At 42.2% G+C, this 22981-nt stretch overlaps 1 protein-coding gene across 4 annotated transcripts in view; it reads right to left on the reverse strand.

The window, feature by feature from the left end:
* Positions 1–22981, reverse strand: part of OXR1 (oxidation resistance 1) — a 467833-nt gene that overhangs the window by 395613 nt on the left and 49239 nt on the right. For 2 of the 4 annotated variants that reach the window (XM_084620223.1, XM_084620224.1), the window contains one exon: positions 18915–18990. In XM_084620223.1, coding sequence (XP_084476349.1) covers positions 18915–18931 — 17 coding nt within the window. In that variant the 5' untranslated portion in view covers positions 18932–18990. Of the gene's footprint in view, positions 1–13115; positions 15766–18914; positions 18991–22981 lie in introns of those variants that run through there. The other 2 variants (XM_084620222.1, XM_084620221.1) reach the window with 2 other exon arrangements.

The following is a 22981-nucleotide window of genomic DNA, read 5'->3' on the forward strand; positions in this document are numbered from 1 at the left end:
TTTAGCTCCTTGTGTACACACTCAGGGCTGTCAACAGAGTGAGAGTCATTATTCTGTCTAGCAAAAAGAAAAGGAGGACTTGTGGCACCTTAGAGACTAACCAATTTATTAGAGCATGAGCTTTCGTGAGCTACAGCTCACTTCATCGGATGCTGTAACATGGCTGTTACTCTGAAACCTGTATTCTGTCTAGGTTCTCATACCATTCTCATCCCTGCAGTATTGAGTGCATTCAGCAACAAGACTAACATCTGTCACATGTGGTTCCTTCCCTCTCTCATCTTCTTCCTAGGGGAAAAACTGTGTTCATAGTATACTTTTTTGGTGGGGTTTTTGGTGTTTCTTTTTTTTCTTTTAAATGTTCATGCTGCTCTGTGTTTATATAAGAGAAGGCAGGTCAAAGAAGTGCCCCTCGTACTTGGATTGGAAGGTGGCGAGTCTGTTATGGTCCTTACTTCCTGTGGGAGTGTGTCCCACAGCCTTGGGCCAGCCCCTGAGAAAGCTCTATAAGCATTTAGGTGGCATATTGGAGTTGGCCCACAGAGGGATATAAAATTGAACAAATGTTGTGTCTGGCTACACTCAAAACCAGAGGATATGAACAGACTCTGGTGATCAAGACAAACAGATTTTGTCTCATATGATATGTATGCACAGTTCCTAGCACAATGGCACAGGGTCCAAGATTAAAACTATTCCTCAGCATTGTCATTTGTTTGAAACAGATAGGCAAGGTCAGCCCATACTCAGCATTGCCAACCCCAAGCATTCAAAAATCATGACTCAGACCTCCAAAAATGAATGGATGAAAAATCATATTAAAAATATATATAATATATATTATATTAGGCTGTAGGTTAGACTCCTTTCCTGTTTTCAAATTTTCCTCTGCAATCTTGGGGGCTATGAACTGACTTTTATGTTAAATAAAAACTGATCTGTAAGCCACCTGACGCTTTAAGAACAATACCAATATCATGTAACTTGCAATAAAATGGCAACACTAAATACTTGGATGTTTAGTGGACTAGGAACCGCTGCAAGAATGGCAAATCACAAATATGAGCACCACTGACTACATCAGCTATCAGTATTCTCAAGCTAGTTGAAATTCAGAAGAATAATGAAATACAAAAGGGTAGTAGTCAGCCACAGCCCTGTGCCAAACATCACTGCTCTGAAAAATGCTGCTATGTTCATGACATTTTCCAACAGATATGGAAAGAAAATGGGGTAGGAGAAATGTCTACAGACTAACATCTGTAAACCCTCCTTTACACAGCAGTTGCTCTCTCTCTTACTCTGGCAATATTTTAAAAAATATATTCCAATTAATTTAAATTCATTTGGTGCTCTCATGAAAGTCGAGTTTCCCAAGAGCCTTTGATTTCCTCTCTGCATGCAGAGACGTGCTTAATTAAAACTTTCCATTAAAGCACCATTAGCTAGACATACAAGGCATACCAAGTTGTACTTATTTCAGAGTAGCAGCCGTGTTAGTCTGTATTCGCAAAAAGAAAAGGAGGACTTGTGGCACCTTAGAGACTAACCAATTTATTAGAGCATAAGCTGTAGCTCACGAAAGCTTATGCTCTAATAAATTGGTTAGTCTCTAAGGTGCCACAAGTCCTCCTTTTCTTTTTGCAAGTTGTACTTAGACGCCCTGCCAGAAAATCAGCAGTGCTGACTCTTCCCTTAAGCTAATGAAAAGTAGTTTAAACTATCAATGAAAAGGATGATTTATGATCATACTGTATATAAATATACAGCAGACAACATATGTCTACCATCTGCAGTTGGTGCAATATACTCTCAGATACCGTCACTCAGTTTCATCTGACGGGCTCCTGTTACCGAATGCTTACTGGAGATACTACACCAATTATTTTCTAGAACATTATAATAAAGTAAATCACCAAGCTGAGCCTTTAAAAGGTGTTAGGCAACTGCATGAACAAATCCCATTATCAAACAAGATCTGTGCAGATTGCTCCTATTCACCACTTTCAAAATTTACTCATAGGGCCTTATACCCACCCCACAAAGATGCAGATGTTACTGGATGCCGCTATTACAAGTTACATCATGGAATTCATACAAAAAAATCAAATTGTTGGGATTTTTTGTTATGATGTAAAGGTTCAAAAAGACAAATTAAAGACTCTAATAATTTGTGTGCTGGGACAAAAAAAAACTCTTGAAGAAATGAAGATCACTAAAAAAATATGTATTGCAAGGAGTGTTTGAAAAGCCTGCAGAATACTACAAAAATTTTCATTACAATGCATTTGCGATGCTCGGAGGACAGCATAAAGCAGCAGAAAAATACCTAGTGAGCAAGTTACTAGACATCCTAATAGGGAAACATCTCCTTTTCGCCAAAGATGAAGTGCTGTTATTTCTATATCTGAAAGAGAATAGGCAGTTATTATTATGATCGCGCCTAGAGACTGCAGCTCCATTATGCCAGGCACTGGTTACCAGACATGTACATTTCAGATAGGTTGGGAAGAGAGGGTTCACATTCAGATTAAGCTGAAACTAGGATTGTTCGAAATCAGGGCTAGGTTTCAGGTTTCACAGCACTGACCATCTTGAGAGAGAGTCTCAGTAAAATTCAACGATCATGGCAAATATCTTGTGGGACCAGCAGATCTCAAAGATTTTGCCATTAAGATAAATTGTTCTCATGAGATTCCAGATATTTTGAAGCCAAAATCTGACAAGAACAACAGTTCTAGTAAAATTGGAGCCATATCCAAAATCAGAGCTAACCATTAGCATATTAAGGACTCAAAATACAAAGCACTGAGGGCCCAATTCAGCACAGAATTTAAGCACATGTTTAAATCTCTCTCTATTCAGCAAAGTACTTAGGTATATGCAATTAAGGTGGATGCCTCGTTAGCACTACAAAAGTGAGAATTAGGCCACTTCCACCTTAATTGAATTGTCCTCTTTAGCACTGACCCCCCCAGTTGGTAAGGCAACTCCCGTCTTTTCATATATATATATATATATATATATATATACTGCTTACTGTATTTTTCACTCCATGCATCTGATGAAGTGGGTTTTAGCCCACGAAAGCTTATGCCCAAATAAATTTGTTAGTCTCTAAGGTGCTACAAGGACTCCTCGTTGTTTTTATCTTACAAGAGGAGACTAAAAGAGTGCACTTCTGGAACAGCTTTCAGTAGGAGTAGTTGGGGCAAACAATCTAACTAGTTTTAGAATGGAGCTTAATAAGTTTATGAAAGGATTTATATGACAGGGTTCCCTGCATTAGCAGGGGACTGGATTCATTTCTTTGGACACGAAAGAGAAAGTGACCTCATATTGTGGCTCCCAAAATTGTTCAAAGGTGATTTCACAAAGCATTACCTTTGCTTCCAAGGGGATGCGACATCAGGACCAGATGGAGGAGGCTCCAATAAGGCCTGATCCTGCATCATTAAAATAAATGTGACTTTTCCTATAAGACTTCCTGGTTCCACTTAAAGCAATGGCAAAACTCCCATTGATTTCAATGGTGGCAGGATTTCTTCTTTAATAGGAGCAGGGCCATGCTGTGTAATCCATGCCCATTTCAAATGTATCCACAAGACCATGCATTGGAAGGTGCCCAACCATGAACATCTAGAAGGAATCTCTCTTTGAACCACAAGCAATCACACTGTCTCCGAACTCTTATTAATTTAATAAAACAGGATAGGATTTGGTCTACAATGGGAAAGCTGAGCATAGAATTACTCACAAGTTATTCTCCCGTAATCAGAGAGTTAAAAAAATGTTAATCAAATTACAAAAGATGGAGTTATAGAGAGTGCTCTGTAATTTCAAGTGTCAACCACTTCTGAAGCTATAATTTATGGTATTAGTGTTTATACTTGAATTTAGAATACAATATTATCATTATGGACTCCGCAGGAAATAATCAGATGATTCTTATGAAAACTCCTAGGTACAGCAATTAAAACAATGGCAGAATACAATTCTATAAATTACAGAAATGACAAAAAGGTAACATTGAAATAAAGGGGGAGATTTTTCAAAGGCACAAAGGGCCATGCTTTCTCATTCCCTCTCTGAGGCTGCTTGGACCATTGTGCATTCTTGTGACCTTTCCCCACTTCTAATAGCTTCTCTGCCACAACCACATGAATATCTGCTAAGAAATTATCTTCAGCAGCACAATCAGTAGAAGCACATAATCACCCGTATATTTAAAACACAGTGAGCAATAAATGACTAAAATTTAATTCTCTCTGTTTTGGCCTGACTGCATGTGACATTCACTGTGCCATTTCTGGATCCTTGCAATAGAGAGTGGCACTGCTTGAATACAACTTTAACATGCCTTGTCTCTTCTGCTGTATTAAGTCGTTAACTTTGTTATTGCTGAATTTTGTTACTGTAGCAAAATACATCATTAAAATGTAATAAACTTTACAGTCATTTTCCAAATATAGACATCAAATATGCAGCAGCATCTTATCACTTCCATGTATGCAATCTGAGTGATATAAAAGGGTTTAATAGCTATTTGTTCTTTAATTTGATCACAGCAGATATACTATGGCATACAGATGTATATACTATACTGTACTATAGCGGGGCAGAAGAATGCATTCATCTGCACTGACTGACTCTTAGTTTTGCATATTCTATTTTTTTGAACAAAAACATTCTTTTTGCATAAATGCTATTCTCTTCTGAGCGTGGGGGTCACCTTTCACAGCCCATGGTATGGTGCTCAGTGAGAGCCTAGATTTAACAACTAAGGCCATGTCAACACTTCAAAGCTTACAGTGGCATAGCTGTGCCTCTGTAAGAGTGCGAACGGGAGCTCTCCCGTCAACATCATAAAACCAGCTCAACGAGCAACAGTAGCTATGTCAGCCGAAGAGTGTCTCCTGCCAACAAAGTGCTGTGCACATGAGCGTTTATGCCAGCAAAACTAATGGCACTTAGGGGTGTGGTTTTTTTCACAACCCCGAGCGACAAAAGTTTTGCCAATGTAAGTGCTAGTGTAGATATGGGCTAAATGATTTCGTGGAAATACTACATAAAATACCAACACAACAGAATCCAGAGTCTGCAGTTCACTCTGTCCCTGTGGTCTAGAGCCCAGCCTTCCAAACTGGAGGTGATCCCTTTGACCTCTGCCACCACATCCTTACCCAATGCTGCCTGCTCAACATGCAGGTGATGGTGTTTGGGGAGGGAAAGAAAATGGGATGGAGCCTATCAGTACAGCTAAGAGTGACGGCCAGCTGGGATCAGCTGAGAACAATGGGAAGTGTTCCTAGCCCACACTGAGATTCCTCAGCACTCCAGTGGCAACTGGCCCTGGGAGTGAGGGCCAAAGTTCTATATATGTACCTCAGTCTAGATGTTAAGCCACAAATTTACTTTAAAATGCAACATACCTTACAAAGCCATTAGTGATCTCAAGCATAAATGCAGTGTTTGGTTTCACACAACATGTGGCACAGATATCCACTACGCGAAAGCAATGGGACTACTCATGGGAATAGAATTAAGCAGGATCAAGCCCCAAGCCCATACTATGGATTGTTTTATCCATCTCTTTCAGAAAACTATCCAGTTCAAAGGGGAATTCTGCTTAATGATGAATGGGATGATATGGTGTTTCAATCTTTGGTGTAGGCAGTGGACACTAATGCCTCTTTCCTCTACCAATAAATAAACTACAAAGCAAAATGGTGACATTAAACAAGAGAAGTTACAAAGTGACAGAGGTTGGACAGCTCTGGGGCTGCAGAAAAGGACCTCAGGATTTACATTAGTACAATACAAAAGGCTAGTCTGATGCTTACATTTTTAGCCAAAAGAACCTTTAGTAGATGCTTGAAAGTCTGACAATGCAAAACAGAAGAACAGGTTTTCATTTAATTTACCAAATATGTCTATATTTGCAAGTGGACAGTTACTTGTGCGTGTTCTCCATACTTACATCAAGTGTCCACATACACTGTGCTGGGCACAGGTACACCCTGCACACAGGTGTATGCATCCTCATCCACCATGCCCCTTTTCAATATGAGACATTAGCGCTAACATTTATGGGGCAGTATCGCAGATTCCTGTGCATCACAGGATGCTCTATGGACAGCCTTGCTGCATATTGTTAGAACCATGCGGCACCTCCACACATTTGACAACGGCATCTCCCATAGGTGCTGGAACTAGGTATGTTGCTGCACCCCCTGGCTTGAAGGAGTTTCCATTATATACAAGGCTTGCAGTTTGGTTCAATGTCTCTCAGCTCCCCCACTATAAAAACTGTTCAAGCACTCCTGTATCTCTCTGACATTGCTCCCTTCTGCCAAATTCCATTGGAGAGATGAAGTAAGTCCATGAAGATGTATAGAAGCAGGTGGTTATTGCCTTTAGAAGCTGGCAACACCTGACAGCTACTGGTCAGTTGCCAACCAGTTCAGGGCTGGGAAGTCAACTGTCAGGGCAATGATTGTACAGTTTGCTACACTATCAATATTGTGATCTGCCCACAGGTGGTTCCCATAACCCAAGTCCCTGAAATTACAGCAAGATTTCAGGGAATTGGTTTTCCAAACAGTGTGTGGGGCATTGATGTAATGCACATCCCGATACTTTGTCCATCAAAAGGGGCCAGCAAATATGTAAACTGCAGTGGTTACCACTCACTGGTTCTCCACAGCTTCGTGGACCACAGGGATCAGTTCACGAACATAAAGTTGGGACACATGGGAAAGGTCCACGAAACCAGGGTGCTCAGGAGTTTCGGATTGTCTCACAGGAGGGAAAAAAGGACTTTATTCCCACAAAACAATGTGACTATGTACGGTGTTTCTGTGCAGACATGTATTTTGGGGGACCCCACATGCCCTCTACTACCGCGGCTAACGAAACCTTACCCAGACATCGCTGACCCGAGAAAAAGGGAATTCGACTACAGACTGAGTAGCTGTAGAATGGTGGTGTAGTGTACACTGGGGATCTGAAAACCCGCTGGGGACACCTTCAGACCCATCTGGATGCCAATGTAGCCAAAACAGTTCAGATTATTGTGGCATATTGTGCTTTGCATAATGTATGTGAGGCAAAAGGGGAATACTGCCATAGTGATTGGGCACAGGGCACTTCTGTTTTCCAAACCTTTACTGGCAGCCAAATCCCATCCTGCATGCACAGCTCCTGATTCCCAACAGGTCAGGGAAATTTGTGATGCTGTGCACTCATACATAATGGAACAGTGGGGAGTCAGAAGGTGACGTGGGACTGTCAAGGTACACTACTGCAATGCTATGGTGCTGCTTGAAAGCTCTCAATTGAGCACCGCCACATATTTCCTTTGCAAGGTACTTCGATGGGTTTTGATCCCCTGCAGTTAATGTACTAACTGAAAGCAGACATTTGGGGTGGACCCTCAAAATTAATACCTTTGGCTATGGTTTTGTGCTGTGGAGGCTGTTAGTGCACTTTAATGCCATAGCAATGTGTTACCTCAAGGGGAATAAGGCAACGCTTCTGTCAAGGTTCCTTCCCCACTCTGAACTCAAGGGTACAGATGTGGGGACCTGCATGAAAACCTCCTAAGCTTACTTTTACCAGCTTAGGTTAAAACTTCCCCAAGGTACAAACTATTTTACCCTTTGCCCTTGGACTTCCACTGCCACCACCAAACTATCTGGGTTCCTAGAAAACATAGTTTGGACACGTCTTTCCCCCCAAAATCCTCCCAACCCTTACACCCCACTTCCTGGGGAAGGTTTGGTAAAAATCTTCACCAATTTGTATAGGTGACCACAGACCCAAACCTTTGGATCTTAGAACAATGAAAAAGCATTCAGTTTCCTTACAAGAAGACTTTTAATAGAAGTAAAAAGGAATCACCTCTGTAAAATCAGGATGGTAAATACTTTACAGGGTAATTAGATTCAAAACATAGAGAATCCCTCTAGGCAAAACCTTAAGTTACAAAAAAGACACACAGACAGGAATATTCATTCTATTCAGCACAGCTATTTTCTCAGCCATTTAAAGAAATCATAATCTAACACGTATCTCGCTAGATTACTTACTAAGTTCTAAGACTCCATTCCTGTTCTGTCCCCAGCAAAAGCATCACACAGACAGACACAGACCCTTTGTTTTTCTCCCTCCTCCCAGCTTTTGAAAGTATCTTGTCTCCTCATTGGTCATTTTGCTCAGGTGCCAGCGAGGGGGGGAGAAGAAGAAACACAAACATCACCAATACAATGAAACAGTGACTGGTTTTAGAGCTTGAAGCTCAGACCCACAAAACCTCTCTTGGTGTTCAGAAAAATAATAAATGAAACCCCAATACAGAAACCTCTCCCATTATATTCAGGCGCAGTGAGTGCTATGCACAGACGCGAGGCCCAGAACCTTCAACTCTCTGGCTGATTGGGAGCCTTCGAGGAGGACCACTGGGGAGACCACTGCAGGATTCCCTCACGGGTAAGATGGCTTCGCTGTGGCAGGAATGATGATGACGACAGGCCTCTCCTTCCTCTGTCTCGCTTCAGGGTAGACGATGTTCTTCTCGCTAGCTCTGGAGCATTGGGAAGACACGACCGTGCACGCACTGCCGCTGGAATAGACAACCCCGCGCAGGCGCTGAGCAAGATCTTATATAATCTTTAAGGAGGGAAAAGTTGGGGGCTGGTTTTGGTGGAAAAAAATGGTTCTGTCCGGTTTGAGCCAGGGGACTCCAGTGTCTAAGTTGTAAACAAATTGGCTTACAAAGATGGAGTCCAAGGGTCACAGATTATATACTCCATATTGGATTTCATTAGAGCCAGTGATTTACATAACCTTTATCTTATATACATTATTAAAACAACTAATTAAACACATTTAAACAATACCAACACAACATTTTTTCTAACAAATGTTTTACCACATATTATCTGCTCTGTTTCAAGTTGTTTTATAGGGAGCACTGAAGCATTGTTTAAAGTTTAAAGAACAGTTCTGTAAGGTTCTGGGAGGGACTTAAGACATTCATTCAGTTCTCTCTTATGCTGTAGCTCTTATCAAGTGCTATTCACTGCTGTCATGCCACTGGGGTAGGACGCTGGCTTCTGGCAGCAGGCAGTGCTCCACCTCTATTCCCAACCCACCCACCATAGTGATGAAGAACTATTATACTGCTCCAGCAACAAGTGATGAGAAATTGCCCCCAAAGGTGGAGGAGGAGAAGCCATGAACCCCCAAAGCTGGTAGAATCGCAGCCACCACTTCCAGGAGGAAATGTAGGGTACTGGTGGTTGGTGACTCCTCTGAAGGGGACAGAGGCGTCCATCTGTCAGCCCTACATGGCATCCTGGGAAGTATACTGCCTGTCAGGGACCCATATCCACGATGTTATGGAGGGACTGTTGAGGATCATCCGGCCCTCTGACTACTGCCCCATGCAAGGATGATGTCATGGTAGGAGTCTACTATAGATCACCTAACCAGGAAGAAGAGGTGGATGAGGCTTTTTTAAAGCCACTAACAAAATCATCCAAAGCACAGGACTTGGTGGTGATGGGGAACTTCAACTACCCAGACATCCATTTGGAAAATAACATGGAAGGGCACAGATTATCCAACAAATTTTTGGAATGTATTGGAGACCCTTTTTTTTTTTTTTAATCTCAGAAGATGGAGAAAGTTACTAGGGGAAAGACTGTTCTAGATTTGATTTTAACAAATAGGGAGGAACTGGTTGAGAATTTGAATGTTCATGATTCTAAGGAATGGTACGAGGGAAAACAGCACAATAAAGATAATGGAGTTCAAGAAAGTTGAATTTGGCAAACTCAGGGAGTTGGTAGGTAAAGTCCCATGAACAGCAAGCAAGGGGGAAAACAGTTCAAGAGCATTGGCAGTTTTTCAAAGAAACATTATTAAAGACAAAAGAGAAAACTATTCTATGCATAGGAAATATAGGAAGTATGGCAAGAAACCACCCTGGCTTAACCAGGAGATCTTCAATTATTTGAAATTAAGAGTCCTACAAAAAGTGGAAAATAGGCCAAATTTCAAAGGATGAATATAAACAAGTAACACAAGTATGCAGGGACAAAATTAGAAAGAAAAAGGCACAAGATGAGATTAAACTAGCTAGAGACATAAAGGGTGACAAGAAAACATTCTACAAATACATTAGAAGCAAGAGGAAGACCAAGGACACGGCAGGCCCATTACTAATTACAAAATGGGAAATGACTGCCTAGAAGGAATGCCGCAGAAAGGGATCTGGGGGTCATAGTGGACCACAAGCTAAATATGAGTCAACAGTGTAACACTGTTGCAAAAAAAGCAAACATAATTCTGGGATATATTACCAGGAGTATTGTAAGCAAGACACAAGAAGTAACTCTTCTGCTCTACTACGTGCTGATTAGGCCTCAAATAGAGTATTGTGTCCAGTTCTGGGCGCCACATTTCAGGAAAAATGTAGAACAATTGGAAAAAGTCAGAGAAGAGCAACAAAAATGAATAAAGGACTAAAAAACATGACCTAGAAGGGAAGAATGAAATATTGGATAGGTTTAGTCTGGAGAAGGGATGACTGAGAGGGTAAATGATAACAGTTTATAGGTACATAAAAGGCCGTTACAAGGAGGAAGGAGAAAAAATATTCTCCTGAACCTCTGAGGATAGGACAAGAAGCTTAAATTACAGCAATGGCGGTTTAAATTGAACATTAGGAAAAACTTCCTAACTGTCAGGGTAGTTAAGCACTGCAATTGCCTTGGGAAATTATGGAATCTCCACCATTGGAGATTTTTAAGAGCAGGTTAGACAAACACCTGTCAGGGATGGTCTAGATAATACTTAGTCCTGCCATGAGTGCAGGAGACTGGACTAGATGACCTCTCAAGGTCCCTTCCAGTCCTACGATTCTATGGTTGCTCCCATGGTATTTGTTGCCAGTGGTATTTGTTTGGTGCAGGTGGGTGTATCCTTAAAATACCGCTCAGTGTCAGGTATCTTCACTGGTAGTTTAGTTTTGTTTCCTTTCTGTTCACCTTTTATTATTAACCAAGACAAAGACTTCTCAATAAAATTCACGTGCTGTGAATCCTGTTACTTACCCCAAATCTCTGGGAAGTATCTAGTATCATACTCAGAAAACAAGATACAGACACAAGTGAAGGAACAGAAACTTTTATTTACATACATACATGGAACAGTTTTTAATAGGAACAAATTAACAAAAAAATAGCCAAATCCCCTCGGGAGACATCTCCTCACTCCTCCCTTCCCCCTCTATGACGAGATAACTGGTTCTGTGGATGAAGGGAAAGCAGTGGACGTGTTGTTCCTTGACTTTAGCAAAGCTTTTGACACTGTCTCCCACAGTATTCTTGCCAGCAAGTTAAAGAAGTATGGGCTGGAAGAATGGACTATAAGGTGGATAGAAAGCTGGCTAGATTGTCGGGCTCAACGGGTAGTGATCAATGGCTCCATGTCTAGTTGGCAGCTGGTATCAAGTGGAGTGCCCCAAGGGTCGGTCCTCGGGCCGGTTTTGTTCAATATCTTCATAAATGATCTGGAGGATGGTGTGGATTGCACCCCCAGCAAGTTTTCAGATGACGCTAAACTGGGAGGAGAGGTAGATACACAGGAGGGTAGGGACAGGATACAGAGGGACCTACACAAACTGGAGGATTGGGCCAAAAGAAATCTGATGAGGTTCAACAAGGACAAGTGCAGAGTCCTGCACTTAGGACGGAAGAATCCAATGCACCGCTACAGACTAGGGACCAACGGTTAGGCAGCAGTTCTGCAGAAAAGGACCTAGGGGTTACAGTGGATGAGAAGCTGGATATGAGTCAACAGTGTGCCCTTGTTGCCAAGAAGGCCAATGGCATTTTGGGATGTATAAGTAGGGGCATTGCCAGCAGATCGAGGGACGTGATCGTTTCCCTCTATTCGACACTGGTGAGGCCTCATCTGGAGTACTGTGTCCAGTTTTGGGCCCCACACTACAAGAAGGATGTGGAAAAATTGAAAAAGTCCAGTGGAGGGCAACAAAAATGATTAGGAGACTGGAACACATGACTTATGAGGAGAGGCTGAGGGAACTGGGGATGTTTAATCTACGGAAGAGAAAAATGAGGGGGGATTTGATAGCTGCTTTCAACTACCTGAAAGGGGGTTCCAAAGAGGATGGCTCTAGACTGTTCCCAGTGGTAGCAGATGACAGAATGAGGAGTAATGGTCTCAAGTTGCAGTGGGGGAGATTTAGGTTGGATATTAGGAAAAACTTTTTCACTAGGAGGGTGGTGAAACACTGGAATGCGTTACCTAGGGAGGTGGTGGAATCTCCTTCCTCAAAAGTTTTTAAGGTCAGGCTTGACAAAGCCCTGGCTGGGATGATTTAATTGGGGATCGGCCCTGCTTTGAGCAGGGGGTTGGACTAGATGACCTCCTGAGGTCCCATCCAACCCTGATATTCTATGATTCTCACAAGGGGCTCAGGGGGTAGTGGGGTTTGGGGCTGAAAACAGGCTGTACACCATTGATTGGGTCAGACTCATCATTCCCCTCCTTAATGCTCTGGGGAGATTCTTCCAAGAGGGATTTCAGGTGACTGAGGAGGATGTGGTGCCAGGTGTCCAGCATGCTTTTCCCTGGCAGGGGAGCTGGGATTCACCACTTCAGCAACAGACTGCACGGCAACTGGAGGAGCAACATATGGTGCCTGTTCCTGCAGATTTCAGAGTAGCAGCCGTGTTAGTCTGTATCCGCAAAAAGAAAAGGAGGACTTGTGACACGTTAGACACTAACAAATTTATTTGAACATAAGCTTTCGTGAGCATCCGATGAAGTGAGCTGTAGCTCACAAAAGCTTATGCTCAAATAAATTTGTTAGTCTCTAAGGTGCCACAAGTCCTCCTTTTCTTTTTGTTCTTGCAGAGGAGCAGTGGCCATGGCATCAGTCGGGCCTCAAAAGCATTCCACCACAAATTGGACTAGCTATTGCACAAGTGCAAGATCCTGTTCTCTCTGTGCATGCTACCATTGCCTGTGCTCTCTCTCTATTTGCAGGAATGCCTCATCCTTAGAGCCCAATCCTCTCTTACCCTAAGCAAGTCCTATCCTTGATTCCTTCTGTCTGTGCCAACAAGCAAGTCCTCCCGAGTCCTTTGGCATCTTCCTTGGCTATCTCTGCGGTGCCGCTTCTGCCCTCCCAGTGGAATAGGCTCTCTGTCAGCATCAGAATATCCTAAGACAAGGGTAGCATAATATTTCATTTTGCTTTGGAAGATACCTAAATCTCCTCTCCCCCCCTCCGTACATAACACAACTGTGCTATCAAAGGCTACAATTCACAAGGAAACTGACTGTATTATAAGGTAGCAGACTGAGTTCCCATGGAAGAGGAGCAGATAACCACAAAGAACAGCTCTCCCAACCACCCCCTTTGCAGCCATGTCTTGTTTGGGGACCATGTCAGGGTGGAGCATGGGTGGGGTGCGGGGGCTGGCTTCAGGCATGTATTACCAGAGCAAGAGGGGATATTCATGGGGAGTTTGGGGGCATATTCAACTTACCAGGCTCGGATCCCAGTTCCTGCCACAACTTGGGGTCCTCTCCCAACTCAGCAGGGGTTTCCTCAACCAGGTCTGCCAGGTAGATGTGCGGAATCTTCTGGGTCTCCCATGGCTTCCTCTGGAACTATCTCCGAGGCCCAGGCTGCCTTCTCATCCTGCCCATCACCAGCATCCCACCGTACAATGAGGAGAGGGTCATGACTGAATTCAGACTCAGCACTTGCAGCCCAGGAGAGCCCATGGTTAAGCTCACCGTAGCAAAGGCATGTGCTAGGTCCTCTCCTAGAGTACTGTACGAGTCCTTCATCCTCTAGTACAGGAGCCTGAGGTGCTTCATGCTCTCCCAGCACTTAGACAGAGTCCGGTGAATGCCTGCCTCTTCCAGCCTCTACAAAATCTCCAAATACAGGTGTTTGTTCCTGCTGGTACAGGTGAAGTTATGGAGGATGTGGTATTCTGCCCACACATTGATCAGCACCTGGGCGTGCTCCAGAGACCAGGAGGCAGCTCTTGGAACATGCTCCATGGTCAGCACTGGTGATCAGTACAGTTCATAGGAGAACAAACTGCTCAGTGTAGGTTGCTAGTACCTATGGCAATGGGGGAATCAGGGACCTCTCCACCTTTGGGTAAACGTCAGGTAGCAAAGTGATCAGTGCATTGGGAGAATGGCCCTAAAGGACTATCAGTCCCTGTGACCTGGTACACACTCCTTGCCCCCATCCATACTGTACTTTAGAAGGGATACAGGGCCATGCCAAGGCAGAGGGGTGTACATACCGACACCCCTTATGCATGCTAGCTTTTGTTCACTGGACTATCCTTCAGATGTACTTCAGATGAGGACAGTAGGAGGGCTATGGCACAACAATGCATGTGTGACCACGTACACTCGCGAGTGTAGACACACTCTTAGTGGGAAGTAATTGGTCCATATTCACTGTCCATCTGCCTCAGGGTAAAACCACATCTTATGGCCAAAAGTTAAATGAAACAAATGGGTTTTCACAAAGAACTCCCACAACTTTCTGCAACCAGTGATTGTGATCATGTGTGTCAGGGAGACCTTTCCCTTTTCTTATCCAGCGTCTATCTTTCCCAGAAGTAATCATCTTCTCTTGTATCCAGTCCTATTCCCCTAAGGCAAAGGCCCTCTACAATCTATCCAAAAAGAACACACACCTGTCCTGCTCCAGCTCTTCCCTGAACTCTGTGGACTTCCATCTAAGTCCTCTGTCTTCACTTTAGGGGAATCATGCAGGTGCATTTAATGGGAGGCAGAGTGGGGGGGCTAAACCAGCCCAAAATGTATTAGTTAATTGCTGATAAACAGCCAGCAGCAAAGAACAAAAAGACACGAACCATTGTTATTATGTGGCTCCCTCATAAACATCAGTTATAGCTATGCTTTTACAGATTTCTTAAGGACTGATGGAGTTTATAAACACACACAGAATCCAGAAAATGTTTCCAATCAAACTAATAATTCCAATTAAGTCAAATTTTGAGTCTGCACTGATTTAGAATGATAGAAATGTAAATGTAGGGCTAGGAGGAACCTCAAGAAGTCTCAAATCCATCCCCTTGAGCTCAGGCAGGACCAAGTAAACCTAGACTATCCCTGACAGGTGTATGTCCAACCTGTTCTTAAAAACCTCCAATGATGGGGATCCCAAAAACTCCCATTGAAGCCTATTCCAGGTGTACTTATTATTGTGTTGTAAATGTGCGGTATGATACAAAGGGGAATACATGGACCACAATTGCCTCTGTGGCAGCTCCCCCCTTGCCACTACGGTTTGGTAGAAATTTCCTCCAGCCATATGGGATTAGTTCAAAAAGATAAGAGCCTTGGGTTATACTATGTCTTCTGTGTAGCCCCTGTTTGGGAACCCAGGGATAGCCACAGCTGGGGATATCCCTGGTAGCCTGACTCCTCCGATGGAGGGTAGATAGCACTGTTAGTCAGAGCCTCCTGTAAATTCCAGAGGCTCTGCCAGGTATGGCAGCAGACTACATAGCCTCTTCTATGAATGGGGCAAATCCGACCCCATGCCAATGGGATAGTCTGAGGAGGATCTCTGCAAGGTAACACTCATAGACACTCTACCCAAGAGTCTCCTTCTATGGGTTTTTCCACAAAGGGATTGTCTGGGCCACAGTATGAAAAATTGCTCTTGAAAAACGAGTAAGTAGGTAGCATGAATAAAACATCACATCAAACTCTTATTTGGGGGGAAAAATACTCACCTCTGCTAGTTCCACACTGGTGCCTTCTGTAGATTCAATTAATCACAGAGAAATTAGCATGGTAAATAAAAAAGGATGAGAATGGAATACTGAAAACACTTAGAATCATAGAATATCAGGGTTGGAAGGGACCCCAGAAGGTCATCTAGTCCAACCCCCTGCTCGAAGCAGGACCAATTCCCAGTTAAATCATCCCAGCCAGGGCTTTGTCAAGCCTGACCTTAAAAACCTCTAAGGAAGGAGATTCTACCACCTCCCTAGGTAACGCATTCCAGGGTTTCACCACCCTCTTAGTGAAAAAGTTTTTCCTAATATCCAATCTAAACCTCCCCCACTGCAACTTGAGACCATTACTCCTCGTTCTGTCATCTGCTACCATTGAGAACAGTCTAGAGCCATCCTCTTTGGAACCCCCTTTCAGGTAGTTGAAAGCAGCTATCAAATCCCTCCTCATTCTTCTCTTCTGCAGGCTAAACAATCCCAGCTTCCTCAGCCTCTCCTCATAAGTCATGTGTTCCAGACCCCTAATCATTTTTGTTGCCCTTCGCTGGACTCTCTCCAATTTATCCTCATCCTTCTTGTAGTGTGGGGCCCAAAACTGGACACAGTACTCCAGATGAGGCCTCACCAATGTTGAATAGAGGGGAACGATCACGTCCCTCGATCTGCTCGCTATGCCCCTACTTATACATCCCAAAATGCCATTGGCCTTCTTGGCAACAAGGGCACACTGCTGATTCATATCCAGCTTCTCGTCCACTGTCACCCCTAGGTCCTTTTCCGCAGAACTGCTGCCTAGCCATTTGGTCCCTAGTCTGTAGCTGTGCATTGGGTTCTTCCGTCCTAAGTGCAGGACCCTGCACTTATCCTTATTGAACCTCATCAGATTTCTTTTGGTCCAATCCTCCAATTTGTCTAGGTCCTTCTGTATCCCATCCCTCCCCTCCAGCGTATCTACCACTCCTCCCAGTTTGAGCGGGGGGTTGGACTAGATGACCTCGTGAGGTCCCTTCCAACCCTGATATTGTGACAGTTTAGTATTTAAAGGCATGGGATCTGCTCTTAAATTAAACTGAAGTGAAGGGGAATTCACATCTTTGTTAAAAATGACAGTACCTGTTGTCAATGAGGCTTGTGATAAAGCATCTTGGAAATATTTTCCTTCGTCAGAAGCTGCATATTTGAAAAAATTATTCTGATAGAACAACTGCTTTTTTCAATTTCATTATTCACTCAGGATTAGTTCAAATAGATAGGATTCACTGAATACAAACCTTGCACATAAAACACAGCAGTAGGTAGAAATAAGAGTTCAGCTACAATATACTTGGTAGCTTTTTACAATTTGATGATGAGAGAGCTTAGGCTTTAAATCGAAGTGCTGTGATTTTGTTAAATATTACTCTTCTGTATCATAATTAGCACCACAATACTAGAACTCATTCAGATTTCATTTTAGAGGAAAACAAACCTTTAATTTCCTTTTCCCGTAAGTTAACTGTTTTGTGTAACACAACATTTCCTTGCAAACAGTATTTTTCCATAAGCAGACTATTAAATATGAAGACTGAAATTTTCAAAAAAGTACCCACTGATTTTTTGGGGGGCGGGGGGGTCAACCTGGGAGGCTGGCAGGTTCAGCACCTCTGAGTATTCTAAACTGAGCACCCAAAATTTGGGAATCCAGAATTAATGGCCACTTTTGAAAATTTGGACCTAAATACATTACAGTTGTCTAGATTTGAACAGGGGGATCACTATCTATTGAAAATAACACAATCTGATGACACCGTTTACCCTTTTTATCTATCTAGTCAAAGGCATTTCCTCACTTTATACATAGGAATCTACAGAATGCCAGGAGAGCCTATTCCAGTGGTTCTCAAACTTTTGGTGACCCCTTTCACATAGCAAGCCTCTGAGTGTGACCCCCCCCTTATAAATTAAAAACACGTTTTTATATATTTAACACCATTATAAATGCTGGAGGCAAAGTGGGGTTTATGGTGGAGACTGACAGCTCACGACTCCCCCCCATGTAATAACCTTGCAACCCCCTGAAGGGTCCCAACCCTCAGTTTGAGAACCGTTGGTCTACTCTGTCTCTTTCTTTCCAGAATATAGTGAACCATTTAGCTGTTGTATATGATGCACAGCTGTTTGAGGTAGGGAATAATACAACACACAGTAAACAGATGTTACATAATAGCTGCATCTCACAGATGGACAGTGAGAACTTCTTGTACCCAAGGTCTGACAATACCTCACATCATTCTTGGCATGTACTTGACCTCATCAGATACACCACAGAAGAGTCTGGCTTTCAGAAAGGAATCTGTGTCAGGACTTTTCATTTACGTAATATTTAAGATACAATCTGCGAGTAAACAGAATAAAATTCTAAGGCCACTAGACGGCTGAAATGGATGAAACCTGTTGTTGGCCTTTTGTTGTAAAACTCTGAAGAAATAAAAACATAGTAGAAAAATAAAATGCTTTGAAACATGTGGTTTACAGATTAAATTATGTTACTGATAAATCAAATATCAATCCCAGCCCAACTGTAGCATAATTCATGGCATAAATATTACACTTAGTAGAATCATTTCATCTGGCACAAGCTTTAACTTCCCACAACCCAGAAAGACAATCAGAGAGAAATGGAAATCCTCAAAATTGCAGCTTTAGAAGCCCATTACTATGGACCTAGCATTTGCATATTTTCACTCATGAAAATGGGATATGTATAACTCCATTTTGGGTATTTTCAGCATCTCTCTTTCTGTATGGATGCACTCTGATACCAATATAATGTTCTATTTGATAAGTAAGAGGTGTCACATAGTGCTTCCGGGTAGCAATAATATAATTCTGTTTATATATTGCTCCTTGAATGAAAAAGAACTAAGGGATTATACAGTAGGGGAAAAGAAAAACAGACAAAACAACAACAGTAATGTATCCTGTTTATGTACCTTGCATAATATTATATTTACCACAAATAAAGCTTTATAGTATGGTCACATTCACTATACATTTTTTGAATGATGAAAAACATAAGAGAATACAGAAACTGACCTTTTAGTGCCAAACATAATGGTGGATGGTTTGCTTCACATTTATGAGAGTTCTGCACTAGACTGTTCTAGTTGATCTGGTCAAAAAAAGAAAAGAGAGACATTTTCAGACTAAGACATTTAGGAGATGGATGTAAATGTCCTGAAGAATGTCTTTACTATTAAACATCTTTCACCATAACTCATAAGAGACCATTCAGAAGTGTCACAGAAATAAGCAAATATGTGCAACCAAATATACGCTGATGTAGATCCGAAACCTGAGATTTTTAGCCAATCTTCCCCAAGGCAAAGCAGCCATTGATATCAATGACTGCTTCCTTAATTGGACCTTACTTAAGCAAACTGAGGAGGGACTTCAAGGATTGATCTCTAAACAATAAAAGACAAAACCTTTTTTATAAAAACTGAAAATGCTGAAAAATGACGTTCATGGTACTAAAATAGTCCCACCCCTCAAGTTTGCAGCTCATGGCAAAAAGACACAGCCTACAAAAGAGTTATACTTTAGGTTTGGTTGATTTTTCTGTGTAAAAGAAAGCAATGAGAAGATGCTCAGCAATAAGCAATCTTAATAATGGTGATTAAATTATTTTTGACTGATGGGAAGGTTTTAGCTATAAACTCCATCCTAATTTCAAAGCTTGAGGGTATTTCACATTAGTACAACCAACTCCAAGTCATTCCAGGTAAAATGTCTTGTTCTCTCCAACTGAGGAAGCAGTGATTGTTAAAACTGTATGTTTCATTGTGCTGGGTTTGGGCAGTGGCATGTTTGTCTCAATTTATCCAGTGCTCTTGCAGCATATCTGGTTTTGTCAGCATGGCTACCCCACTTTTAAAGCTGCAAAGGGGAAGATGGAGGGGATCTTTCCCCACTTTCTCATGCTTGTTTGCTTACAGAATCAGCAGACGGCACCTGGACAAGCGGCACAAATGTAATCAACCTGTGCAATTTCTCTGCCTATGCAATCACTCTCCCTGGCACTGAGTGGTGTCAGGGTGCCTGGAGTTCTGGATTGAGATTTTTAAAAAACACATGACTGAAGTTAAGCTCCTTGTCTGGGAATTTCAAAGAAGTTGGTGACCAGCTCTTGTTGAAGATCAATGGGTGTCGTGCACCTGACTATATTTTAGGCACTTTAGCAAATCACATGCCTAATTCCTTATTTAGTCACCTAAATAAAAGTGCCCTGGTATTCATTACTTGGCACTTCTGAAAATTAGACCACTTAGGCTCCTAATTCCCTATTCAGCCACCTGCCTTTAGATATGCATTAAAATAAAATTTTTAAAAAATTGGCCTGGGATTTTTTTCATTCTTAAATAGTACCAGAGTGAGCAGGACTCATGAGCCTTAGGTAAAATTTTCAAAAGTGCCTAAATGATTTAGGAGCCTAAGTTTTACTGAAAGTCAATGGAATCTTAGGTACTTTTGAAGGAGCAGTTATCTGTATTTATTAGATTGTGAACTCTTTATGGCAGGGCCTAGGGCTGTCTTTGAGTTTGTAGAGCACTTAAACACAACAGGGCCCCAATCCTATCCTGGAGCCTCTGGGATATACATAATAATGCTATAAATGATGTGGTATTGTCATTTCTCAGGAAGAGGATATGCTACTTGGGGAAGCTGCATAAGCTTAAACCTGCTGAGTACCTGAGGCATTCTCCCCTGGTGGGTGAGAAATTAGTGCAAATTCAAAGAGGGTAGGACACTGCCTCTCAAATAGCACCTACCCCATCTTTGCAAGCAACATTCCCTCTGTGCTCCTCTTTCCTGGCAGCACAGCTTCCTCCCTTTTTTGGAAACTACTACTTCTTATGTAAATATAGTTTATCACAAGAGGCATAGAAGAAAAAAAAACCCCACCACATTTTGATAATTTTTTCCAAGTTTTAACCAAACTGCCCAGTGAGGATATAGAGGGGTAGAATATTGAGGGGTAAGCCTTTTCCTCTTCTTCCAGTTGTCTACTCAGAGTAGCACTGATTTAATTAAATATGTTACTTTTACACCAATATAGTGCAAAAGGCTGAAGCTCTTATTTCCATTAAAACCAGATTTATTTTGAGTTAGCTTAACTCACTTTAAGAACAGGTTTAAGCTAAATCAAAATAAGCTTCCACACAGGGAGTTGGCCTAGAGTGAGACTCCTTTTCATTAAGAAAGGGTTTCTCTATAGAGGCGACTGTGCCCAGAGGGTGGCAGAAAATAAAACATTTAGACAGGAATACAGAGAATGACAACGAGAATAAAGGAACAAGAAGTGCATGGAGGACGATGACTTGAATTTGCTGACATAACTAAAGCAGGGTGGATTAATGAGACCATATGAGTGCTGATCACTGACACATACAGGTTTTTTAAAAAGAATGGGGCTCAGACTCAGGGTTAAGCCCAAACCCCACTTTCATCTACACACAAATCTTTCAGACTTGGGCTCGGACCTAGGACCCTACACGGGCGTATGGTCTGATCCCAAATCAAGCTGGAACCCAGGGTTTGAGCCCTACTGCTTCGCAGTATAGATACAACTCCCCCAACCCCCTGCCTCCGACAGGACTGGCTGGCAGGGCAACCTTGCCCCATTCATCCCTCCATTCCAACCAGCTCCCCTGTGGAGGCCTCCACCACCCTATGCCAGCACCAAGTGCACAGCAAACAGGGAAAGGAGAACGAGGGCCAGGAGACATGCAATGGTAGATGGTTTCTGTCATGTACAGGGCTTCACTGTGTGCACTTGTTCATTCATTTAAAAAAATGTATATTTTTTAAGATTCTGTTGTTACAGGTGTACTGGTGTGGTAACTGCAGCTGGCCTGCCTGCCAATGGGTGAATATTGTTCTTTTCAAATACATGTTTATAAATGAAGCTTTTTTATTTCATCAACAAAGTTTATTGTGTCATTGCATCAAATTATATTCAATGTGTATTTAAAATAACAGAAGTAAACAAATGATCGGGGACAATTAGGAATTAGTATGCAAACACTATTCTTCAATACATATAGCTTCTTCGGCTATCCTTCAATGCGAGGATGATGTCTGCCAAGGGGGTTCATAGCTGAGTTTTTAAGTGGCTGAGGAGCCCAATTCTTGCCCTGCAGTGTCAGGTGCCTTTGGCGGGTCAGAAAATGCCACCGAAATGTTCAACAGTGCATCATGGAAGCTCTGCCCATTTCCTGACACAGGAGTAAAAGCACAAGCAAGAGGTTTTCAAAAGTTGCCTCTGCCATGTTACTGGCTCCAGTAACTGGGTGCACACAAACAGAAAAGACTGCTTGGTGTTGCATTGGTGGGCTGTTTTAATTTCCTGTAATGTGCAGAGTGCAGAGTCAAGTTTTCCCACAATGCAACAGGAGGGTGCTAGAGAGCCTGGGATATGGCTGGTTTGACTCGGGTTTGCATGCTGCAGCGTGTACTCCAGAGGCCCAGATTCGAGACCATGTTAGGAAATTCTTAACATAGGATTAACAATCAGTGTAGATGCTCAAGCCCTGGGTTCTCTAACCCAGAATCAGCTGAGTTGAGTCCCACTAAACCTGGGGTTACATTGCAGTATAGACATACCCTCATATTAATGTCTTTTAAAAAATGAAAATGAGTTGATAGGGATGAGACAATGGATAAAATGTACTTGCACTTCAAGCCAGTTTTTGACACAGTGCTGCATTAAAAGACTGATGTGGCATATATGGTTAAGTATCATGCTTATGGTGAAATTCAGAAGTGGATGAAAGCCTGACTTAGCAATTGATTATTTACTCATATTATCTCTAAAAACAGCCTGGTTAGAAAGGAAGCAATAAGTGGAGTGTCAAAGGGACTAGAATAAAGCCCAGTTTCATTCATATTTCCCAACAATTGTCCAGTGGAGTCAATATCATGCTAGGTACACAATTAAATTATTATTATATTTAGCTTACAGTCCTCGTCCCATTGTTTCATTAACAATACAAAATGGCCCTCCTCATAAGCACCTTACCCATGCAAATATGTAAAGTGTATAAAACATGAATAAAAATACACACAACATATAAAATAAAAATATTGTACATGCAGTCAGA

This window comes from Lepidochelys olivacea, assembly GCF_965140295.1.
Source record: "Lepidochelys olivacea isolate rLepOli2 genome assembly, chromosome: 2".
NCBI lineage: Eukaryota > Metazoa > Chordata > Testudines > Cheloniidae > Lepidochelys > Lepidochelys olivacea.